Below are 19757 nucleotides of genomic sequence, written 5' to 3' on the forward strand. Positions count from 1 at the left end.
CTGTTCCACGGCAGCGAATTCACTAAGGAGCGGGAGAAGGCCAAGTCCAGGGGAACCTTCCAAAAGCTCCGGGAGAAGCAGCAGCTGGAGGAGGACCTCCGAGGCTACATGAGCTGGATCACGCAGGGCGAGGTCATGGACGTTGAGGACTTGAGAGAAGGTTCGGGCCCAAAGGCATGGTCGGCAGGCCCTCCCCACCCCTGAGCTGCCCCTCGCGGTCAGCCTCCGTTGGGAGCACTGAGTCAGGTAACCTCCTGCTGCGTGGGAGGCCCCTGGAGCAGGTGTAACGTTGCCATCTTGCAGGTAAGAGAACTCAGGCCCTTAGAGGGTGAGCGACTTGCCTAAAGCCTTACACCTGGAAATGATGGCAGCCAGGTGTGCCCAGGGCGCTTCCCGGAGTGCGAAGTACATGCCGCCCGTCCATAACCACCCCCCTGCAGGTGTGGGCTCTTTCTTGGGCCGGGAGCACACAGGGACCCAGGCCCGCCTAGATGCCACAGGTGTCTCCAGTCAATGGCCGCTTCCCCAGGTGTGCCCAGCCTAGGTGTGTCCAGCCCAGAGGGGCCCGGAAAGACTGGTCCACTCTTTCTCTCCTGTTCCCAGGGAAGCTGTCTTTGGATGAGGGAGGCTCCGACACAGAGAGCCTGTATGAAATCGAGGGCCTGAACAAAATCATCCAGTTCGTGTGAGTTTCCCCCCTTCTCCTCAGTCTTCCTAGCATCAGAACTCCCAGAGATAGGGAGTTAGAACCCATTTACTGCTACCCATTTACTGGGCTTTAGAGTCATGTTCCTGTCCCTTAGTGCAACCACAGGGCACTCGGCAGATGACCTAATTAGATGCTACCTCGGGAAGAAAGTGGGAGCCTGCCAGGAGGCAAGGAGAGAATTTGGCTGCTACCCTCTGATCAGAGTGGGGTAATTAGTCCTGGAAAGCTCTGCTTGGGAAAAGGGATGGTGTGAGCTGCAAAGAGGTAGCACTGAGAGCTTTGCAGGAAGGAGGCTGGCCGCCCCAGGAGTCTGCAGACAAGGGGAGGCTCCAGGCTCGAGTGCCTTTGTCTCAAGAGGAAGATGTGTGCGTTTGGTTGGCTGCTTCCTCTTACAAGTTCATACATCCTTGTGATTTTGAAAGATCAAACAATAGAGAAATACATCAAAGAAAAGATGAAGGTCCCCACTACCCTTCAAAGAGGTAACCATGGTAACAGATGTGTATCCCTCCAAGACCTTTGCTATGCTTTTATCTCTCTTACACACACACACACACACACACACACACACACACACACACACCAGGTTTTTTGTTTTGTTTGGCTTTTTACATGATAGGGTTCTTTATGTTAACTGCTGTCACTACAGAGCCTAGAACAGTACCCAGCCTACAGGAGGTATTGCCAAATACTGGATGAATAAATGAATATAATATACATAGTATCTAGTAACTTATTTTCAACTTAAAATGATCTATTTAGGGCAATTTTATACATACACACATATCTTTTTTTTAAGACTTTAATTTTTTTTTAGAGCAGTTTTAAGTTCATGGCAAAATTGAACAGAAGGTACAGAGATTTCTCATATCCTCCGGCCACCACACATGCACAACCCATTAACCAACGTCTCCCACCAGAAAGCTGTGGTTTACGTTGGGGCTCACTTTTGGTGCCGCCCACTCTGCGGGTTTGGGCAAATGTACAATGACATGGATTCATCCTTCTAACATCATTCAGAATATTTTCACTGCCCTAAAAATCCTCTGTGCTCCGCCTACTCCTCCCTCCTCCCCCGACCCAGCAACTAACGACAGATCCTGTTATCGTTTCCATAGTTTTGCCTTTTCTAGAATGTCGTATATTTGGAATCATATAGTGTATGGCCTTTTCAGACTGGCTTCTTTCACTTACTGATAGATCTTTAAGTTTCCTCCATGCCTTTTCCATGGCTGGATGGCTCACACACCTTTTTTGGTATATCTTTGGGTGTAAAGTATTCCACGGTCTGAATATGCCATAAAATATTAATCGTTGCAGGTTTTGGCAACACAAACAGGGCTGTAGAAACCATTGTGGATAAATAGGAACATTTCCACCAGGCAGATTCCTAGAAATGGAATTGCTGGGTCAAAGCGAATATAATTTTAAACCATGGTCAATGCTGCCCAATGGTTCTCCAAAAAGACTGCCGTGACTGTGACAGTGCCCTTTCCACACACCCTCACCAACACCAGATACGATTAATCCATTACAGAATGGCTTTTATAATGAGTGAAATGGGGCCTCCAGTGTGCTTTAATTAAAATTACAGTGTGGGGAGCCCCCGTCATATGGCGGGCACTGTGCTAAACATTGTGTTAGCATTATCTCTAATTCCCTCTGAGGCTGGCATTGTTATTATTCTCCTTTGAAAAAGGAAGAACTTCGCTTAGTAAGAGGCAAGATTTTAAATCAGTCTGGCTCCGCAGCTGATGCCCTTAGCATCTCCCGTGTGGCCGGAGGAGAGAGTGGGTGATCAGACGAAGTATGGCTGGAGTCTGTCTGAAAGCAATCCCAGAAAGGTGGGAGCTCAGAGGAAAGCAGCTCTTTGCCTCCATCCTCCCGTGTCTCCTCTCCCAGCCGCCACTGGAGGCAGTGGAACCGCATCTTTCGCTGGAAGTGCCATGATGTGATCAAGTCCAAAGTCTTCTATTGGCTGGTGATCCTGGTCGTGGCCCTCAACACCCTGTCTATCGCCTCAGAGCACCACAACCAGCCTCTGTGGCTGACCCACTTGCAAGGTGAGACAAAGCAGAGTGAAGCCGGGAGGAGGATAGATGTGGCCAATGGCCAAAGCCAGCCAGTAGCTCCTCGGGCTTGGCAGAAGACTTCAGGTGGATATTGACATTGTTTTCTAGAAATTGTAGGCTGGTAGTACTTTTTTCCCTCATGGCATCACCAGAGGCAATAACAGCAACTCATGGGGAAGCCCAGGTGTCTAGGTAAATGATTACATTTCGGATACCAAACATAAGGATTACCAGCAATCAAGAACTCCAAGCGTCCAAGTTCAAATTCTCCCAAAACAGCTTTCACCAACTGGTTATTGCATGCCTACTGTATGTAAGGCATAGAAAAAGAACTCAGATGCAGAGAGAATGAATATGCTGCTCTCACCCTCCAGGAGCGTACTTAGCCAGAGGGTAAGTAGCCGCTGATGAATAAAGTCAAGTCCATTTAGGGATGGCAACAATAGAGGCAAATACGAGGTAGCAAGAGAGGGATTACAGGGAAGGACTGTCGAGCTCCCTAGATCTTAAAGAATAAGTAGATGAGCCCCCCAGCACTCAAGGTGGGGAGGATTCCCACGGAAGGAAGAGCATGTGCCAAGACGTGAAGATAGAGAACAGTATGGTGAACTCAGGGAGCTGGAAGAACTTCCTGTGTGGCTGAGAGCAGCAGGAGGGGTGTTCATGCATAGAGGCCCTTAAACTCTTGAGTAAAATGTGGGGACTTTAAACTTCAGGTGATGGGAAGCTAATGAGAAGTTGTCAGCAGGAATATAACAGGATCAGACCTGAGTTTCTGGAAGATTCACTTTGGTGGAAGTCAAGTCAGCCTCATCCCCGCGGTAGATGTTCTTCTGCATGTGGAGCTCTGAGCTGCGAAAAGGCAGAGGCTAAGAGAACAGGGAGTCCAGTCCCAACGCGGTGGACCAAACTAAGTGCCCTCCCCACGACAGACACATTGCCATGCTGCCTAAGTCATAATAACAATATTCCAAAGATAGGCAAGGAAGTCTCTAGATGGCAGAAATGAAGAAACCACTGAAAGCCAGAGCAGTGAGCTCATGAATTGATTTCCAGGAACATTCTAGACCTAGAGCTAAACCCTAAAAGGTGGCAGTTGGGTTCTTAATACCCATGCAGGGACAGAAGACAGGGCCCACAGCCTGGGTGAGGTGAGGAACAGCACTGACCCCCTGCATAGAGCAGAGCCTAGGGCTGCCCCTACGTGAGGGAAGCAAAAATCTCACTGCATTGGGTCAGGGAAAGAAGGTGGAAGTTTATCCCTGCTGGAGGCTTTAGGAATAAGGAAAAACGTCTCAGGTGAAAAACTGAAATCCAATCTGTGCCCTATGTAAGTATGGGGTCCAATTTGCTCTGTTCCACATGGTGTAGGGATCCTAAGCTCGCACAGTAACATAAAAAACTAGTCACAGGCAAGTGAAACCCCTGCAGGGCCCAGCAGAAGTAAACATGAGCCACCCTTTAGGGATACTTCTCAACCCAAGGCATACAGAATTCCTGCAGGGAAAAGTGTTTCCCAAAGAAGAGCTCACAATAAAACAATCGCACCCCCAGTAAGGAAGAGGGCCACCCTGGGGAAGAGTTCTCAAGCACAAGCAACAGGAGTTAGCAGCCCCAGGAGCTTGGGACAGCAGAACAGTACAAAAGACACTACGTATAAATGTTGACAAAGATAAAGGAAGGAATATAACTAGAAAAGAAGGCTGTCTTTTTCTATGGGAAAGAGATAGGAAAAATGCAACAGAGTGGGTACGTGCGTGCATTCATTGCCCCAATCTTCTTGAGAGCCCCTTGCCTGTGCCAAGCATTGCCAATGCAGCGTCAATGCCCGAATGTGGACAAGACATGAATGTTGCCCACCAAAAGGAGTCAGAGATTTGAGGTTCCTGGGCTATGCAGATAAATGTATGGTAGTGCCACTTTCTGAGATGGGGAAGGCAGTCAGTGCCTGGGTATATTTGGGGGTGGGGGAGGATGGGCAGTACTCACCCACTTAGTCTTGGGCATTGAACTTGAGGTACCTTTGAGATATCCCAGTGGAAACGTCAAAGAGGCAGATGGAAGAACAGGTCTGGAACTCAGTGGGGAGGTCTGCGTTGAACAATTGAGATCTGGGAGTCACTGGCAGGGATGGCCATTGAGGCTATAGTCTTAGAAGACATCCCCAGGTCACCGGAGGGTACTGTATACTAAAGGCGCAGCTCAAGGTCAGCGTCCAATGGTTAGGTAAAAACTGCAGCTGCAAAGGGAGCTTGGGAAAAACAGGAGAAGTAGAAGAAATCCAGAAGGATATGGCGTCACAGAAGCTAAGAAAAGGGGCTATTTGAAAAAGCAAGGCTGGTCCGTAGCGTCCAGTGCTCCTGGGAGGTCAGGAAAAAAGAGGGTTAAAATGCTCATTGGATTCAGTGACCTGGAAGTCATTGGTGACCCTGAGAGAGTTTGTTGGTGGAGTGATTGGGTGGACCCAGTTAGGTATGAGTTAGAGAGCCAGTGGGGCAGGGCAGGGTGGGAAGGGGTGAAGGGATCCAAGTAGATGATCCTCTGGGAAGTTTGGCTGTGATAGGGAGGAGAGAGCTGGGGCAGGAGCTATGGGGAAAATTTGAGAGACTTGGGCATTTAAAAATGGTGATGGAAGAATCCAGTTGAAAGGAGCAGTTAAACACAGGCAAGAAAAGGGATCATTGACAGTGGATTCCGTGAGGTGGGGGTCGGGGCGGGGGAGGCAAAGCATAGGTGGACAGGTTGGCTTTGATAGGTGGAGGGCCCCCTCCTCCAACAGGAGAGAAGGACATGTACAGTAATGAGAGTGGGGCAGCGCTTACTTAACTTAAGTGAAATTAAAAGGAATTAAAGTCTTGTGTTACACATGGTAGGGCTTAGCCTTTGAGAAATTCACATCAGCGTTCCCTCCACGGGCAGACGGTGGCCAGGTTGTGAGGGTTCGGAGAGTGGAAAAGGGGTGAGGTTCTGGAAACACAGCGTGGGTGTTGGGGGAGGAGGGCTCGGCCAAGGCAGAGGCCCGGAGGCAGGGCTGGGAGAGAGAGACAAAGTGAGAGAGAGAGAGAGCGAGCGCGATGCTGAGGCTGGGCCACCCACCTGCAGACGTGGCCAACCGGGTGCTGCTGGCGCTCTTCACCATCGAGATGCTGATGAAGATGTACGGGCTGGGGCTGCGCCAGTACTTCATGTCCATCTTCAACCGCTTCGACTGCTTCGTGGTGTGCAGCGGTGTGCTGGAGCTCCTGCTCGTGGAGTCGGGCGCCATGAGCCCGCTGGGCATCTCCGTGCTGCGCTGCATCCGCCTCCTTAGGCTCTTCAAGATCACCAAGTGAGCGCGGGGCGGGGGGGGGGCAGATCACCAAGTGAGCGTGGGGCGGGGGGAGGGGGATGCAGATCACCAAGTGAGCACCGGGCAGGGGCGGCTCGGGATGGAGGGGAGCAAGCGGACAGCGCGCCTGGTCTGGTGCGCAAGGCCTCATTCCCATGGTCTGGGGTCTGGGTGAGTTCACGTGCGGCCCCTTGCCCAGGACTTCCCTCCCTCCTAGAAAAAAATGACTTTCCCCTTTCGACCTCATTCCTTTATCCCACCCCCTTCCCTGTTACCCTCTCGTGGCAGGGCAGGGATGCAGGGGGGGCATGGAGAGGAGGGAGGAAAGAGGGCAAGAAGAGCATGGGAGAGGGTGGCAGGAGAAGAAGATGAGAGGAAAGGAGAAGCAGGGAAAGGGGATGGAAATGAGGAGGGAGAAAAAAGAAAAAGGAGGGAGGGAGCACGGTGAGGGAGCAGAGACGCGCTCATCGGTTTCCCGGGTTTATTGAGCACCTGCCCGAGCTGGGGACTGTGCTAGGCACAGGGGGGCACGGGTGCATGGCAGAGAAGTGTCCTTACCCTCATGGGGTCTACAGTCTGGTGGCGTGACCGGAAGCTAACCGGCAGTCGTACTAAGGAATAGGAAATGATAAAACACGAGAAGTGCTTGGAACGACAGAACGAGTCGGTGGGCAGCATCAATCTGGGGGCCTCCCGCCTGGAGGCCGCCCCTTCTCCTCTGCGTCCTTCAGGCCTGAGCCTTTGCCCGAGCCTGGCCAGACCCCAGGGACTCCGTGGAGGGGGCGCTGGCAGGAGCCCTGCTCCTCCCCACCTGTGACCCTGTGCCCTCAGGTACTGGACGTCTCTGAGCAACCTGGTGGCGTCCCTGCTCAACTCCATCCGCTCTATCGCCTCCCTGCTGCTGCTGCTCTTCCTCTTCATCATCATCTTCGCCCTGCTGGGCATGCAGCTCTTCGGGGGCAGGTATGACTTCGAGGACACGGAGGTGCGACGCAGCAACTTCGACAACTTCCCGCAGGCCCTCATCAGCGTCTTCCAGGTAGGCGGTGCTGCGGAGGCTGAATCCCACTTCTTGTCCTTCAAGATCAGGGTGGGCTTCCCCTCCTCCAGGAAGGCTTCTCTGATCTGCTGGCTTGAGTTCAGGGTCCCTCTCCAGGCCCCCCTCTTCCCCTGTGCTTCTGTCCATTGTAATAGTTGCTGTTTGTCTCCCCCACCCTCCGGAGGCTAGGAGCTGTGCCCAATTTGCCCTATTTGTCTTTGTCCCTGGTACTAGCAGAATGCTGGCCCATAGCGGGATCACTGATACTGAATGAATGGAGTCCAGGGGCCTGCTTTCTCTCCCATGCTCTGCTCATGTCTCTGAGCACAGAGTCAGTGAGCTCTCCCCGAACAAGACTGAAGAGCCCCAGAGAAATGCCAACCATTTCTCACTGTGAAGACATGGCTCAGCCAATGCTCACCAGGAGCCTTCCAAAGGAGCGCGGCTGTGACTTACCCGAGGCCTTCAGAGCCGTGGCCTTCTCGAGAAGCTTCTCTGTGTCGAAGCCAGCAGTCACGAGCAACATCACCGTGTTGGCACTAGTGAGAAGGGCAGTGTGTGGCCATCAGCTGGTCTTACAGACGACTTCACCATCTCTTCCGTTCACCCCATGACTGGTCAGGCATCATGTCTGACAAGGCACTTGACATTTCACACTAGTTTCGAAGGCTGGGCTGCCAGGAGGCCCGGGTGGGTGCCATACAGTTAAGCCTGGGCGTTAGGAACAGAGCACAGGGAAGTGGTGACCCCACAGTCAAACTCCTTGGCCCTGCAGAGGCAACAGTAAGATTTCTGAACCTCCTGGAAGGAAGAGGTTCCAGGAAGAGAGCAGGGACCTTTCATCCTGGCCGTGGATGAAGAGAGGAAAGGTCTAGGGGACTTTGGGGCCATGCACTCACAACAGAAGACTCTCGAGTCCCTCTGCTTCCCCCCCCCCCACCATGCTCCCTCTCCCCCTAGGTCCTGACAGGGGAAGACTGGAACTCCATGATGTACAACGGGATCATGGCCTACGGCGGGCCGTCCTACCCCGGGGTGCTCGTGTGTGTTTATTTCATCATCCTTTTCGTCTGTGGCAACTGTATCCCTTCAGGAGCAGGGTACAGAAAAGAGCTGAGGGAGGGGATGGGAGAGGGTCTGAAAATGGGGGGTCAAGCATGCCAGGCAGCAGGCCCTCCAGTTGGCAGGGAGCCCCCAGACTCCTGGTGCAGGGTGGGGGGCTAGGACAGAGCAGATAGCAAATGCAGGTGAAACTGTAGGATAATTCCTTCCACCGGGAAAGCTCAAGGACCACCGAGGTGACTGGGCATAGGTGGGAGGATTTCATCCCAGAGAGGCTGGTGAGCCTGGACCAGGCAGGAGGAAGGACAAGGTTTGGCGGTGGGGCCATGAGGATGGTGGATGGCCTGGTCCAAAGGTTTGGGAGGCAGGCAAGGAGGAACAAGGGAGGAGGCAGAGCGAGAATGAGATAAGCAGATGGGAGGGTGGGGTGGATGGGGCAGAAAGAGCCAGGGGGTTTTGATGTCTGCACATGGAATTTGGTATTATGAGTAGAGCGGATGGGGAGGGAACTGGTTTTCCTTGAGCTCATGTGTGCCGAGCATGACTCTCACTGACTGCCTCACTGGCTCCCCTCACAGCGCTGGGAGGGAGCTGGGATCAGTCCTGGATGGGAAATGGGGGGGGGTGCTCAAGGCCCATCATGGGCACCCCTGTGCAACCAGGCTCGTCCATGCCCTCGGGCCCATGCCATCCCATGCAGTAACTCTGGCAAGGGGCTCTCTGACAAGCCCACCAAGGGAGTGGGGTTAAGTCCTGCCAGCCCATGGGCAGGGTGGGACTCCGGCCCCAGAGGGTTCCCTTTCATCCTCAACCCAAGCCTCCTTAGCTGGATGCCCTCAGATATCCTGCTCAACGTCTTCCTGGCCATCGCCGTGGACAACCTGGCCGAAGCAGAGAGCCTGACCTCTGCCCAGAAGGCCAAGGCGGAAGAGAAGAAGCGCAGGAAGATGTCCAAGTGAGTGCTGCATCCCCAGCAGGGAGGGACCTGGCGTGCTTGGCAGAGGCCTCCCAGCTCTGGACAGGTGGCTCCTTGGAGCCTGATGAGCAGGGGCTGGGCCCCAGTGACACCTGCCCCAGTGGGCAGGCTTCTGCAACCAGCATGTCTAGGGAGGGCTGACAGCCTGTGAGGTGTCCCTGGGTGCAGAATTGGAGGTGGCCTCTGGAAATGCGATGGCAGAGCCAAGCAGGTTGGACCAGGGGACCCCGGTGGCGATTCTAGGAATTCAACCAGCCCTGCCACTGAGTCACTGTGCTTCTCGAAGGGAGTCATTTCCATCTGCTGAGCCTTGGGCATGTCACGTGTGAAGTGGTGGTTGGCTTCTCGCGTCTGTAACAGTTCTGTCTTTGAGTTTGTTGTGTAACTTTCCTTAGCCTGAGACCCTCCTCTAAGAGTAGCAGCAGGACTGGTCTGCCAGACAGTGTTTCTTAAATTCTAACCGCAAATGAATCACCTGGGGACCTTGTTAAAATACTGACTCTGATTCTGGAAGTCTGGGGTGGGGCTGGTGTTCTGCATTTCTAACAAGCTCCCGGGTGCCCGAGGCTGCTGGCTGGAGAGCCTTCCTGAGTGGCTGTAGACAAAGGCCTGCTTCCTCCAATGCCCACGCCTCCAGGAATGGTATGCCCATTCCTGGTAGAGGCAGGATGGGATGAGAAAGAGAGAAAGACCAACAATGAAATCCAGATACCTCCAAAGAGTTGAGCCCCAGCTTAGACCAAACCATGTTCCCACACTGTGAATTCTTTATGAAGCAGGTGCAAAGCCACTTTCCACCTATGTACCCATCAATGAACACTGAGTGTGGCTGACCAGTGAGCCATGTTTAGCCACGGGCCCAAGCTGGGCATGCCCTCTCGTCACAGAGAAAGGAGTTGCCTGGGCATATAGCCCTTCCCTTTTGGCAGCCTACACTGTTCCCAGCTCCCCCCACCCCAGAGCCCTTGGTGCTGGTTCCCTCTGAGGATGCCATCAGACTAAGCAGATCCCTGAGAACTTTCTAGCTGGGCTTCCACTGTGGGCTTCCTTGGTTTTTTAACTCAGGGGTCTCCCAGACAAGTCAGAGGAGGAGAAGTCAGTGATAGCCAAGAAGCTGGAACAGAAACCCAAGGGTGAGGGCATCCCTACCACTGCCAAGGTGAGCATGTCAAGTGGGGTATTTTCAGAGACAGGATGGGGAGGGAGTCTGCAAGTCCTCTGGGTCACCCCCATGCCTTAGGGTGCTGGTGGGTGGGTAGGGAGGTGAAGAAGGGCTATCTGCCTGGTTATCAGCCAGGTGAGGGCCTCTGTCTCTACTTTACTGGAGAGAAAGAGAAAGGCTACTCTCCCACAAGGAATCCTTGGTACTGAGAGGCTCAGTTGCCCCAGTCTGGGAACCAGACTTCCTCAGAGCCCCAGCTTCCCACCCCAGTCAAAGTGTCTCCTGCCCCCTTAACACCCCCTGCTCCATTGTGAGGCCCAGACTAGATTCCCACCACTTCCTGCTTATTCCAGCCTGACTCTGCTCAACCCTTCTGGAAGCTGAGGAAGCAGAAGTCAAAGGGTTGGGGAGCTGGGCCCCAGAGAACCAAGCCGGGGGTGCCATGCACAGGCTCAGACAGGCTGAGGTCTTGGCAACTCGTCTGACCTTTCTGGGCCTGGCTTCTCATTTGTAAAACGGGAATGATCCTGATATTACCTGTCCCCAGGCTGTGGGGCGGATTGAGCTAACGCCCGCACTAACCCTCCCGGAAGTGCTCAGTAAGCGGAAACTGCAGCTTTTGCTTTCATTATCTTCATTGTATTCCTTCCTACAGCTGAAAATCGATGAATTTGAATCTAATGTCAATGAAGTAAAGGATCCCTACCCCTCGGCTGACTTCCCAGGTGAGGGTCCTGGGACTGTCTGGGGTGTATGCTGGGGTTGATTTCTCCCCAGGGACAATCTCTTGCATGTCCCCTACCTGGACCCTTCCATGACGGGATCATGACACAGAGACCTCCCTTCTGACCTAGTTACAGATATATGCCATCTGCCAGCCTGCCTCTCTCTACAATATGCATGAAAGAAAAACCACATGTTCTATGTTCATTTAATTCAGCTAGTATTTATTGAGTGCCCATTACGTTTTTCAGTGCTGAGGACTCCATTTCCAAGTTTTCCATTCTGGCCACGCAGAGTAGACCACAGACGAGGACATGTCTATCTATGTGGTGTAGGAGTTGGACAGGTTACTCACCATCCAGTGTTCGGCAGGGCTGGGGGCTGGACTGACACAGGGATAAATAGAGCCTTGATTTACACTGTGGGAAAATCGAAATGAAGGAGACAAGGGTAGAGTGTGCGGGAGGGTAATACACAGCCACAGAGAAACTATAAACATCTCGCAAATGCAAATAACCAGTGGCTGCCACAGAAAGCCATTCATTTGTGCCAAGGAGAGAACACCTTGGGAAGAGCAGAACCAGGCTGGTTCATGTGAAAGAGCCTCCTGGAAGAGGCCTGGAGCCCCAGAGCTCTCAGCTCACTCATGGGTCCTCGGAGCACCAGGTCACGGGTGCAATTTCACGGCTATTTGTGGAATCGACTGATTAGCATCTGTTTGCCCCAGTGACTCTTCAGCTCCAGGGGGACGTTTTGTGCTCCAAATGGCACAGCGAAGGCACTCAATAAGTAGAATGAATGAACACGTGAAAAGACTTTGCAAAGTGGTGTGTGGGGAGCATAGAGCCAATAGAGACAGGACTAATAATATTTCTTCAAATGTCTGCCAGAAATGAATATTTAGGTTTTAAAATAATTCATCTCGAGCTGTTTCATCTAATGACCGTGACCTAGCAGATGAGCATGGCTAGTGTGCCAGGGAAGGTGGCTGACCCAGGAAATTGGAGGTTAAGAAAAGGGAAAAGGGTTGGAAAGAAGGGGGGAGGGTAGAGGGGATGTGGGGTGGGCAGCTGGAAGAGAGCTCTTACCAAGGAGGTTGAATATGTTTATCCTGCTTCTTTCCAAAGACAATTTGGAATGGCTTAGAACAAAAGATATATACAATGAAATTAACAAAATGGGCATGGACAAGGAAATATACTAACTCTAAGAATTAACAGTCTCTTCCATTAAGCATAAGATGTGTTTCGGGGTCCTTGACAGCCAGGGAAAGATGGGAAGTGTCACATTAGAACACTTATTGTGAGGAAGGAGAAAGGGGGTGAAGCTGAAGCCTGTGCAGAGAGCAGAATCCAGTGGCTCTTTCTGGGCTTCCTCAAAGGGCTCTGCCAAGCGGCCAGTAGGGGTAAGGATGCGGTGGCTATGGGGTGAGGCAACAGGAGACTGGGCAAGACCTGCACAATGAGGGGCACCCCGACTTTTGACAGTGCCGTCTAATCTGATCACTGGATCCTTGCCTCCCCGCTTGCCCCAGCTGAGGAGCTCGGGTAGTCAGCTCTCTCATGAGGCCATGAGACCTAGCCAATGAACCTAGAGGGTCCATCTCTTCCTCCTCTACCCCTCCCACCCTGGTATCTGCCTCAGTAGTGGAGACTGGCTGAAGCTCAAGGAATATTGTTTTTTTTCATGCTGGCAGTTTCTCTCTGAAACGATTATTTTTAGAATCCTAGCCCAGGAAAGGCACTCAGAGTCTATTTATTTCAACAAGCCTCCTGCCCCTAATCAATTTCACAAATTGAGAAGCTAAAGCCCAGGAAGGACAGCGACATGCCTCCTCGGCACAGCAAGTTAGGAACAGAGCCTGGACCACAGCTCAGGTCTCATCCGAGTCAGGGGCCCCCCCTCTACTTCCCAGCTGCGAGCAACTGAGATGGTGTGAGTCTAGCCCTGAGACAGAAGATGAAGCGGCAACGCTCCTTGTCTTTGCTCCTGGCCCCACTTCTGGAGGGTTCTGAGACTGACAGTTTTCCCTGACATTTCAAAACCTACTCCCGGAGGGGAGAGGGAGATGCCAGGTAGGACTCTGCTGGCATCCTCGTGTCCCGCATCGGCCGGCTACTACCTTCACCTGCTGGCTGCCAGGGGTTCATGGTTGCATTCAGAGCACAGAAGCCTGGGGAGCAGTAAAGTATGTAAAGATGCCCCCCATTTCTCTCTCTCCCTTCCCCCCAGGCGATGATGAAGAAGACGAGCCTGAGATCCCCGTGAGTCCCCGGCCACGCCCCCTGGCCGAGCTGCAGCTGAAAGAGAAGGCAGTACCCATTCCAGAAGCCAGCTCCTTCTTCATCTTCAGCCCCACCAACAAGTGGGTGGCCCTTTGGCTGCGGTGCAGAGTGATTGGTGGGGTTCTTGAAAAGGGCTGTTTTCTGCTCTAAAAAGACCCCCTTCTCCTGATTGTCTGGGCCTACAATTGCACTGCGAGAAACTGACTCCCTTAACTTAAGATCTTGCACCCTGTTTAAAATGCGAGTATCTTTGGGAGAAGTAGTGCTTCAAACCTTAGCTTACTTACATCTAAGAGGGTTTGTATATTTTGGTTCCTTTCTGAGGGCAAATTTAGCCAGGACAAGGGGATGAGAACCAGGTGAAGCTGTAGTTCTTACTGGCTTTGCAGTTTTACACCTTTCAAATATACACAGACTCTAGTCCTCATGGAGTTTCATCTGCATCATGGATGGAGATCAGCCTGCCCCGTTCGTTAGGCTGGAAACCACAGGGTGGTGGAGGAGGATGGGGGCGGGTGTTGGGAGCGGTTTGGCTGGGAGAGGGGATGACGGCTGCAGGAACAGAATGCAGGGCAGGGCCCTGCACATCCAGCCAGAGGACCGTTCACATGCAGGCTCTCCTCCTCTGCTGATCCAGGAGGGAGGGTTCTAGGGTCTTTCTGCCAGACAGATGCTGGAGAGGCCCGGGTGCCCGAGAGCTCACAGCTCTCCTGCCCCCTCGCCGTTGCCCCACAGGATCCGTGTCCTGTGTCATCGCATTGTCAACGCCACCTGGTTCACCAACTTCATCCTGCTCTTCATCCTGCTCAGCAGCGCCGCGCTGGCTGCCGAGGACCCCATCCGGGCCGAGTCTGTGAGGAATCAGGTGATGGCAGGTCCCTGCTCTCTGCCAGCACAGCACCCCTCCCCACCCCAGGCCTCAGCCACCTGCACACCTCACTCTGGTGCTCAGAGTTCGATGTATGCTCTCTGTGGCCGTACTCATCAGAGTCTTTTAGAGTTTAAGTCCCTGGAGGGCCAAGACTGCCCAAGCCACTCCTTCTGAATAGTGTTGTCACAGCCTGCAGCACAGCCAGGCTCTGGCTGCCTAGTTGTAATGATGACGGTGATGGTGGTCGTTGTGGTGGTAGTGGTGATAGTGATGATGACGGTAATGATGGTGGTGGTGGTGGCGGTGGTAATGATGATGGTGATAGTGATGATGGTTGTGGTGATGGTGGTGATGGTGATGGCAATGATGGTAGTGGTGGTGATGATGATTGTGGTTGTGGTGGTGATGATGGTGGTGGTGGTGGTGATGGTGATAGTGATGATGATGGTGGTAATGGCAGTGATGGTAATGGCAATGATGGTGGTGGTGGTGATGATGGTGGTGATGGCAGAGGTGATGATGATGGTGACAGTGATGATGATGGTGGTGGTGGTGGTGGTGGTGATAGTGATGGTGGTGGTGGTAATGGTGGTGATAGTAATGGCAATGATGGTAGTGATGGTGGTGGTGGTAATGGTGGTGATAGTAATGGCAATGATGGTAGTGGTGGCGATGGTGGTGGTGATGATGATGGTGATAGTGATGATGATGGTGGTGGTGGTGGTGGTGATGGTGGTGATAGCAGGGGTGTTGATGATGGTGGTGGTGGTGGTGATGGTGGTGGTGGTGTTGATGATGGTGGTGGTGGTGGTGATGGTGATAGTGATGATGATGGTGGTAATGGCAGTGATGGCAATGGCAATGATGGTAGTGGTGGCGATGATGGTGGTGATGATGATGGTGATAGTGATGATGGTGGTGGTGGTGGTGATGGTGATGATGGTGATAGTGATGATGATGGTGGTGGTGGTGGTGGTGATGGTGGTGATGGCAGTGGTGATGATGATGGGGATAGTGATGATGGTGGTGGTGATGGTGATAGTGATGATGATGGTGGTAATGGCAGTGATGGCAATGGCAATGATGGTAGTGGTGGCGATGATGGTGGTGATGATGATGGTGATAGTGATGATGGTGGTGGTGGTGGTGATGGTGATGATGGTGATAGTGATGATGATGGTGGTGGTGGTGGTGGTGATGGTGGTGATGGCAGTGGTGATGATGATGGGGATAGTGATGATGGTGGTGGTGATGGTGATAGTGATGATGATGGTGGTAATGGCAGTGATGGCAATAGCCATGATGGTAGTGGTGGCGATGATGGTGGTGATGATGATGGTGATAGTGATGATGGTGGTGGTGGTGGTAGTGATGGTGATGATGGTGATAGTGATGATGATGGTGGTGGTGGTGGTGGTGATGGTGGTGATGGCAGTGGTGATGATGATGGGGATAGTGATGATGGTGGTGGTGATGGTGATAGTGATGATGATGGTGGTAATGGTGGTGATGGTAATGGCAATGATGGTAGTGGTGGCGATGGTGGTGGTGGTGATGATGGTGGTGGTGGTAATGGTGGTGGTGATGATGGTGGTGGTGGTGATGGTGGTGATGGTAATGGCAAGGATAGCAGTTGTGGTGGTGATGGTGATGATGATGATGGTGATGATGGTGATAGTGATAATGGCGGCGGTGGTGGTGGTGATGGTGTTGAAGATAATAATGATATCATTGTTCAGCCCTTCCTCTCACTGACTTCTGTCCTGCTACCCTGTCACCAGATCCTTGGGTATTTTGACATCGCGTTCACCTCTGTCTTCACCGTGGAGATCGTCCTCAAGGTGAGTGAAGGCTGTAGGACAGCCTGAGTGAGCAGCGTCTACAGGCCAGGAAACCAGACCTGACGCAGCCCCAGCTTACACATGCTGCACTTACTCAGAGGCTGGGTTGCGGGGATGAGGGAAAAGGCAGAGGAAAGCAGAGAACATCAAGGAAGGACTTACCACACCCAGGAGAGCAGATGGGGTTGCTGCTCGTAAGCTTGGCAAGCAGGTGAGCAGGTGGCCAGGTGGGGACATGAAGTACAGCCAACCTGCCGCCTGTGCACCTCTCAGCACCTCTCAGTGAGCACATCCTTCTCTATGCAGCCTTGGGCATTCCCTCCCGAGGGAGGCACGGTTAGCCTAAGAATGGACCCAGGGAGCTGTGATTTGTTCCTAGATCTTTGTGCCACATGAGGGAGAGGGCTCTCTCCAAGAGTCCCCGAGAAGTGACCTTTGCCCTGGGTGGGTTTCTGGCCCCTCTGTGCTATCATGACCCTCCCTCTCCTTACCCACAGCACATCACTGCTCTCCCATTCTCAGGCGGACACACAGAGTTCACACCATCACCATGGAGGGCCTGGGAGGCAGAGGGAGGGCCTATCTGTGACTGAGACGTAGTAGCCCCAGCCTTCACCTTCACAAATGAGGCGGACAGAGGGGAGCTTTGCAGGAGGAATAGCCCAGAGCAGGCTGCAATATGAATTCAGAACAGTTCCTTACATCAGGGCCCTTGACTACTAAAGATGTTGAGCAGAGGGGGGACCTTCCCTGAGGTCCCAGAGGGCTCCCTGGAGGTGGTGGCATTAGAGTTAGATCTTGAGGTTGGACAGGACTTCATTAGGGAGAGATAACAGGATCAGTCCAGGAGGACAGAACAATAGCACATGCATTGTGAGAAGGGGTTTGGGACGTGCTCAGAGAGGAGAAAGTGGTCCCTTTGGGCTGGGACATAGCACAGAACACACGGGAGGCCTGGCTTCAGAGGCCGGGAAGGCGAGTTGAGATGAAATCACCTTGAATGCCAGGAAAAGCTTCAAGCTCATCAGACTTCAAGGGCATAGTGTGTTTGTGCAAAGGGCCTGGGAGATTATCACAGAGCACAGGAAAGAAGCTGAGAGACCAGCGAGAAGGTGGGGCCATGGGGACGGGAGGGGTCAGGGGCCTGGTGAAGGTCTTCTTGTCCTCGAACACTTGTTCAGCCCGACTCAGCAATCCTCAGGGCAGAGGCGACTTCTGAAGAAGCCTTCCGGGGAGGAGGAAGAGGACTTTTATCATGTTCTGCAGGGGAGAGTAGGGCTGGGGCTTCCCCACTCTGTGGCCCCAGGGGAGAGGAGGGCTGGGGCTTCCCCACTCTGTGTGAGATGAGCTCAGAGAGCAAAGTGTGGCATAGCTGCCTGTGAGGAGTCCTGTTTCCAGAACTGGGAGCAGAGAATGGGAGGAAAGACACCGGGGACACAGCAAGGAGTGGAGTGAAGGATAGAGCCTCTGGCAGCTCTCTGCCTCAGCGAGTGTCTTCTGAGCAGACAGGTGGCTCTTCCTTCGAGAGGCCCTGCTCTGTGGGGACAGGCCTGTTCCCAAGCCCTCCACCACCCAGGATGCTGCCTCCCCCCCCAGATGACGACCTACGGTGCCTTCCTGCACAAGGGCTCCTTCTGCCGCAACTACTTCAACATCCTGGACCTGGTGGTGGTGGCCGTGTCCCTTATCTCCATGGGACTTGAGTGAGCAGTGGCAGGGGCCGGCCCGGGCCGTGGTCCCCTCCTCAGAGTGGAGCCCCACCCACTATGTGTTGGTGGGCACCAAGCTGCAAGGGGAGGGATTCCTGGGGCTGTGGATGGGGGTCCGGGGTCCCCCGGGGTGTCACCAACTGGACTGAAGGGACAATGCTAAGTGGGCAGAGCGGAGTCATGAAAAGTAGGCGGGGATGCGGAGAGGATAAGGCAGTCGTCCAGCTACGCTTCGGGGACAACAGCCCCTACCTTTGGGTGGCCCCCAGTCTGATGGGAGAAACAGCCCGTGGCCAGCGGTGGGGGAAGCCCTTACTGTGCCACACGGCCCGCCACCGGGTAGCAGGAGGTGGTCTTACCCTGGAATGGAACACGCAGGCAGGAGGGTGGGGACCGATGGCAGGGTTTTCAGACGGACAGACGCAGATGTGGAGGGCTAGCGGCAGGAGGCCGGCGAGGCCGGAGCAGGCTGCCCTCAGCCCCCACCCCTCGACTGCCCTCCCCCAGGTCCAGCGCCATCTCCGTGGTGAAAATCCTGAGGGTGCTGAGGGTGCTCCGACCCCTCCGGGCCATCAACAGAGCCAAAGGGCTGAAGGTGAGAGGGCGTGGGCAGGACCCCGGGAGCAGGAAGGAGGGGCTGCAAGGGCCCGACTCTAGAAACTTCAGCCCGACCATTGTGAGGGCGTGTGTTCCATCCGCTTTGCCAAACGGTGGGAGGAAGGGGGAGGCTGGGTAGCCCTGCGTCCCCCCCCCCAACGTCTCTCTGCCTTCCCCCACCTGGGAGGCAGCAGGAGACAGCAAGGGTGGGAGGCAGCCCACCCGGTCTCGCTCCCCAGCATGTGGTGCAATGCGTGTTTGTGGCTGTCCGCACAATCGGGAACATCGTCCTGGTCACCACCCTCCTGCAGTTCATGTTCGCCTGCATCGGCGTCCAGCTCTTCAAGGTGAGCCCCGCCCGCCCGGGCAGCCAGCCTCCCTTCCCCAGCTCTGGGGCCAGCTGTCAGGCCGAGGCCAGAGCCGGTCCGTTCCCTGCCTCTAAGCAAAGGGAGCCCCGAACTGTGCAGACAGTTGTCCTTGAGCACACAGGGGTGTGAGGCTAAGCCACATGGAGTCTGGATGTGGTTTCCCAGGTGATGCCCCTCCCTGGCCCCCGTGGCTCTGCTGGCTGCCATGGCCATTGCACCTGCTGTCTTCCTGGCTCTCCGTGGCTTCTCCTTGGGGATGGAGCCCCTTCCCCCACCTGCCGGGCACTGTGAGCACCCCTGCCCCCCCATCCTGCCAGGGCTGTCTAAACATGCTCCCCACTCCAGCCCCATGCACTCCACTTTCTTCAGTCAGCCAGGCTACCGCACCCCATGCCCGCTGCTGCTATATCTGGCATCATTCATATCTACCAGGACCAGACCGTCACCCTCATCTGGGAACTGCCTCATTCTGTTCTCACCCTCCTGGGAGGACGTGGCTCTGTAGTTCCTCTCTAGGAATCAGCCCTGCAAGGGTGTCCCCTCCCACCCAGCCGATTTCTGGATGCCTCTGCCTTTCACACAGAAATTGGCATCCCAGTACCTCCCCAACACCCTTGACACTGCTCTCAGATGCAATCTGCTCCTGCCCCCGGGGCATGAGAATCGTGATGAAGTCACCTCAGTCAGACTTAGACAATGGCATCATCTTAAAATCATTCCCTCTTTCAACAACATTTATGGAGCCTTTTCTCTGGGCCAGGGCCTCTGCTAAGGCTGAAAAGGCGTCATGAAGCAAAACTCACAAGTCTCTCCCTGTGGGCAGGGAGCAGGCTTTGGGGAGAGCAGTCAGGGTGGGGTTCCCAGATGACCTGAAGGGAGATGGGCCCTGTTGATTACTGTTCTGGAGGGGTGGGGGGTTACCTAGGAAACTGCATCGAGATTGAGATAGCTTAGCCTCAAAACAGTGCTTACTGGGATCTGCATGGGACCTTCTCCTAGCTCCAGGAGAGGGCTG

General features: G+C 53.9%; 1 protein-coding gene across 7 annotated transcripts in view; it reads left to right on the forward strand.

Moving 5' to 3' along the window:
- CACNA1S (calcium voltage-gated channel subunit alpha1 S) overlaps positions 1 to 19757 on the forward strand; it is a 68741-nt gene that overhangs the window by 25510 nt on the left and 23474 nt on the right. For 4 of the 7 annotated variants that reach the window (XM_087857342.1, XM_087857331.1, XM_087857348.1 and 1 more), the window contains exons 8-22: positions 15 to 160; positions 604 to 685; positions 2612 to 2772; positions 5884 to 6109; positions 6941 to 7148; positions 8109 to 8248; positions 9028 to 9165; positions 10252 to 10345; positions 11004 to 11073; positions 13304 to 13436; positions 14092 to 14221; positions 16009 to 16068; positions 17665 to 17771; positions 18285 to 18372; positions 18614 to 18721. In XM_087857342.1, coding sequence (XP_087713468.1) covers positions 15 to 160; positions 604 to 685; positions 2612 to 2772; positions 5884 to 6109; positions 6941 to 7148; positions 8109 to 8248; positions 9028 to 9165; positions 10252 to 10345; positions 11004 to 11073; positions 13304 to 13436; positions 14092 to 14221; positions 16009 to 16068; positions 17665 to 17771; positions 18285 to 18372; positions 18614 to 18721 — 1891 coding nt within the window. The remainder of the gene's footprint in view (positions 1 to 14; positions 161 to 603; positions 686 to 2611; positions 2773 to 5883; positions 6110 to 6940; positions 7149 to 8108; positions 8249 to 9027; positions 9166 to 10251; positions 10346 to 11003; positions 11074 to 13303; positions 13437 to 14091; positions 14222 to 16008; positions 16069 to 17664; positions 17772 to 18284; positions 18373 to 18613; positions 18722 to 19757) is intronic. The other 3 variants (XM_087857335.1, XM_045787700.2, XM_087857351.1) reach the window with 1 other exon arrangement.

The sequence above is a fragment of the Ursus americanus genome, chromosome 2 (assembly GCF_024610735.1).
Source record: "Ursus americanus isolate L20-20 chromosome 2, mUrsAme1.1.p, whole genome shotgun sequence".
In the NCBI taxonomy this organism is placed as follows: domain Eukaryota; kingdom Metazoa; phylum Chordata; class Mammalia; order Carnivora; family Ursidae; genus Ursus; species Ursus americanus.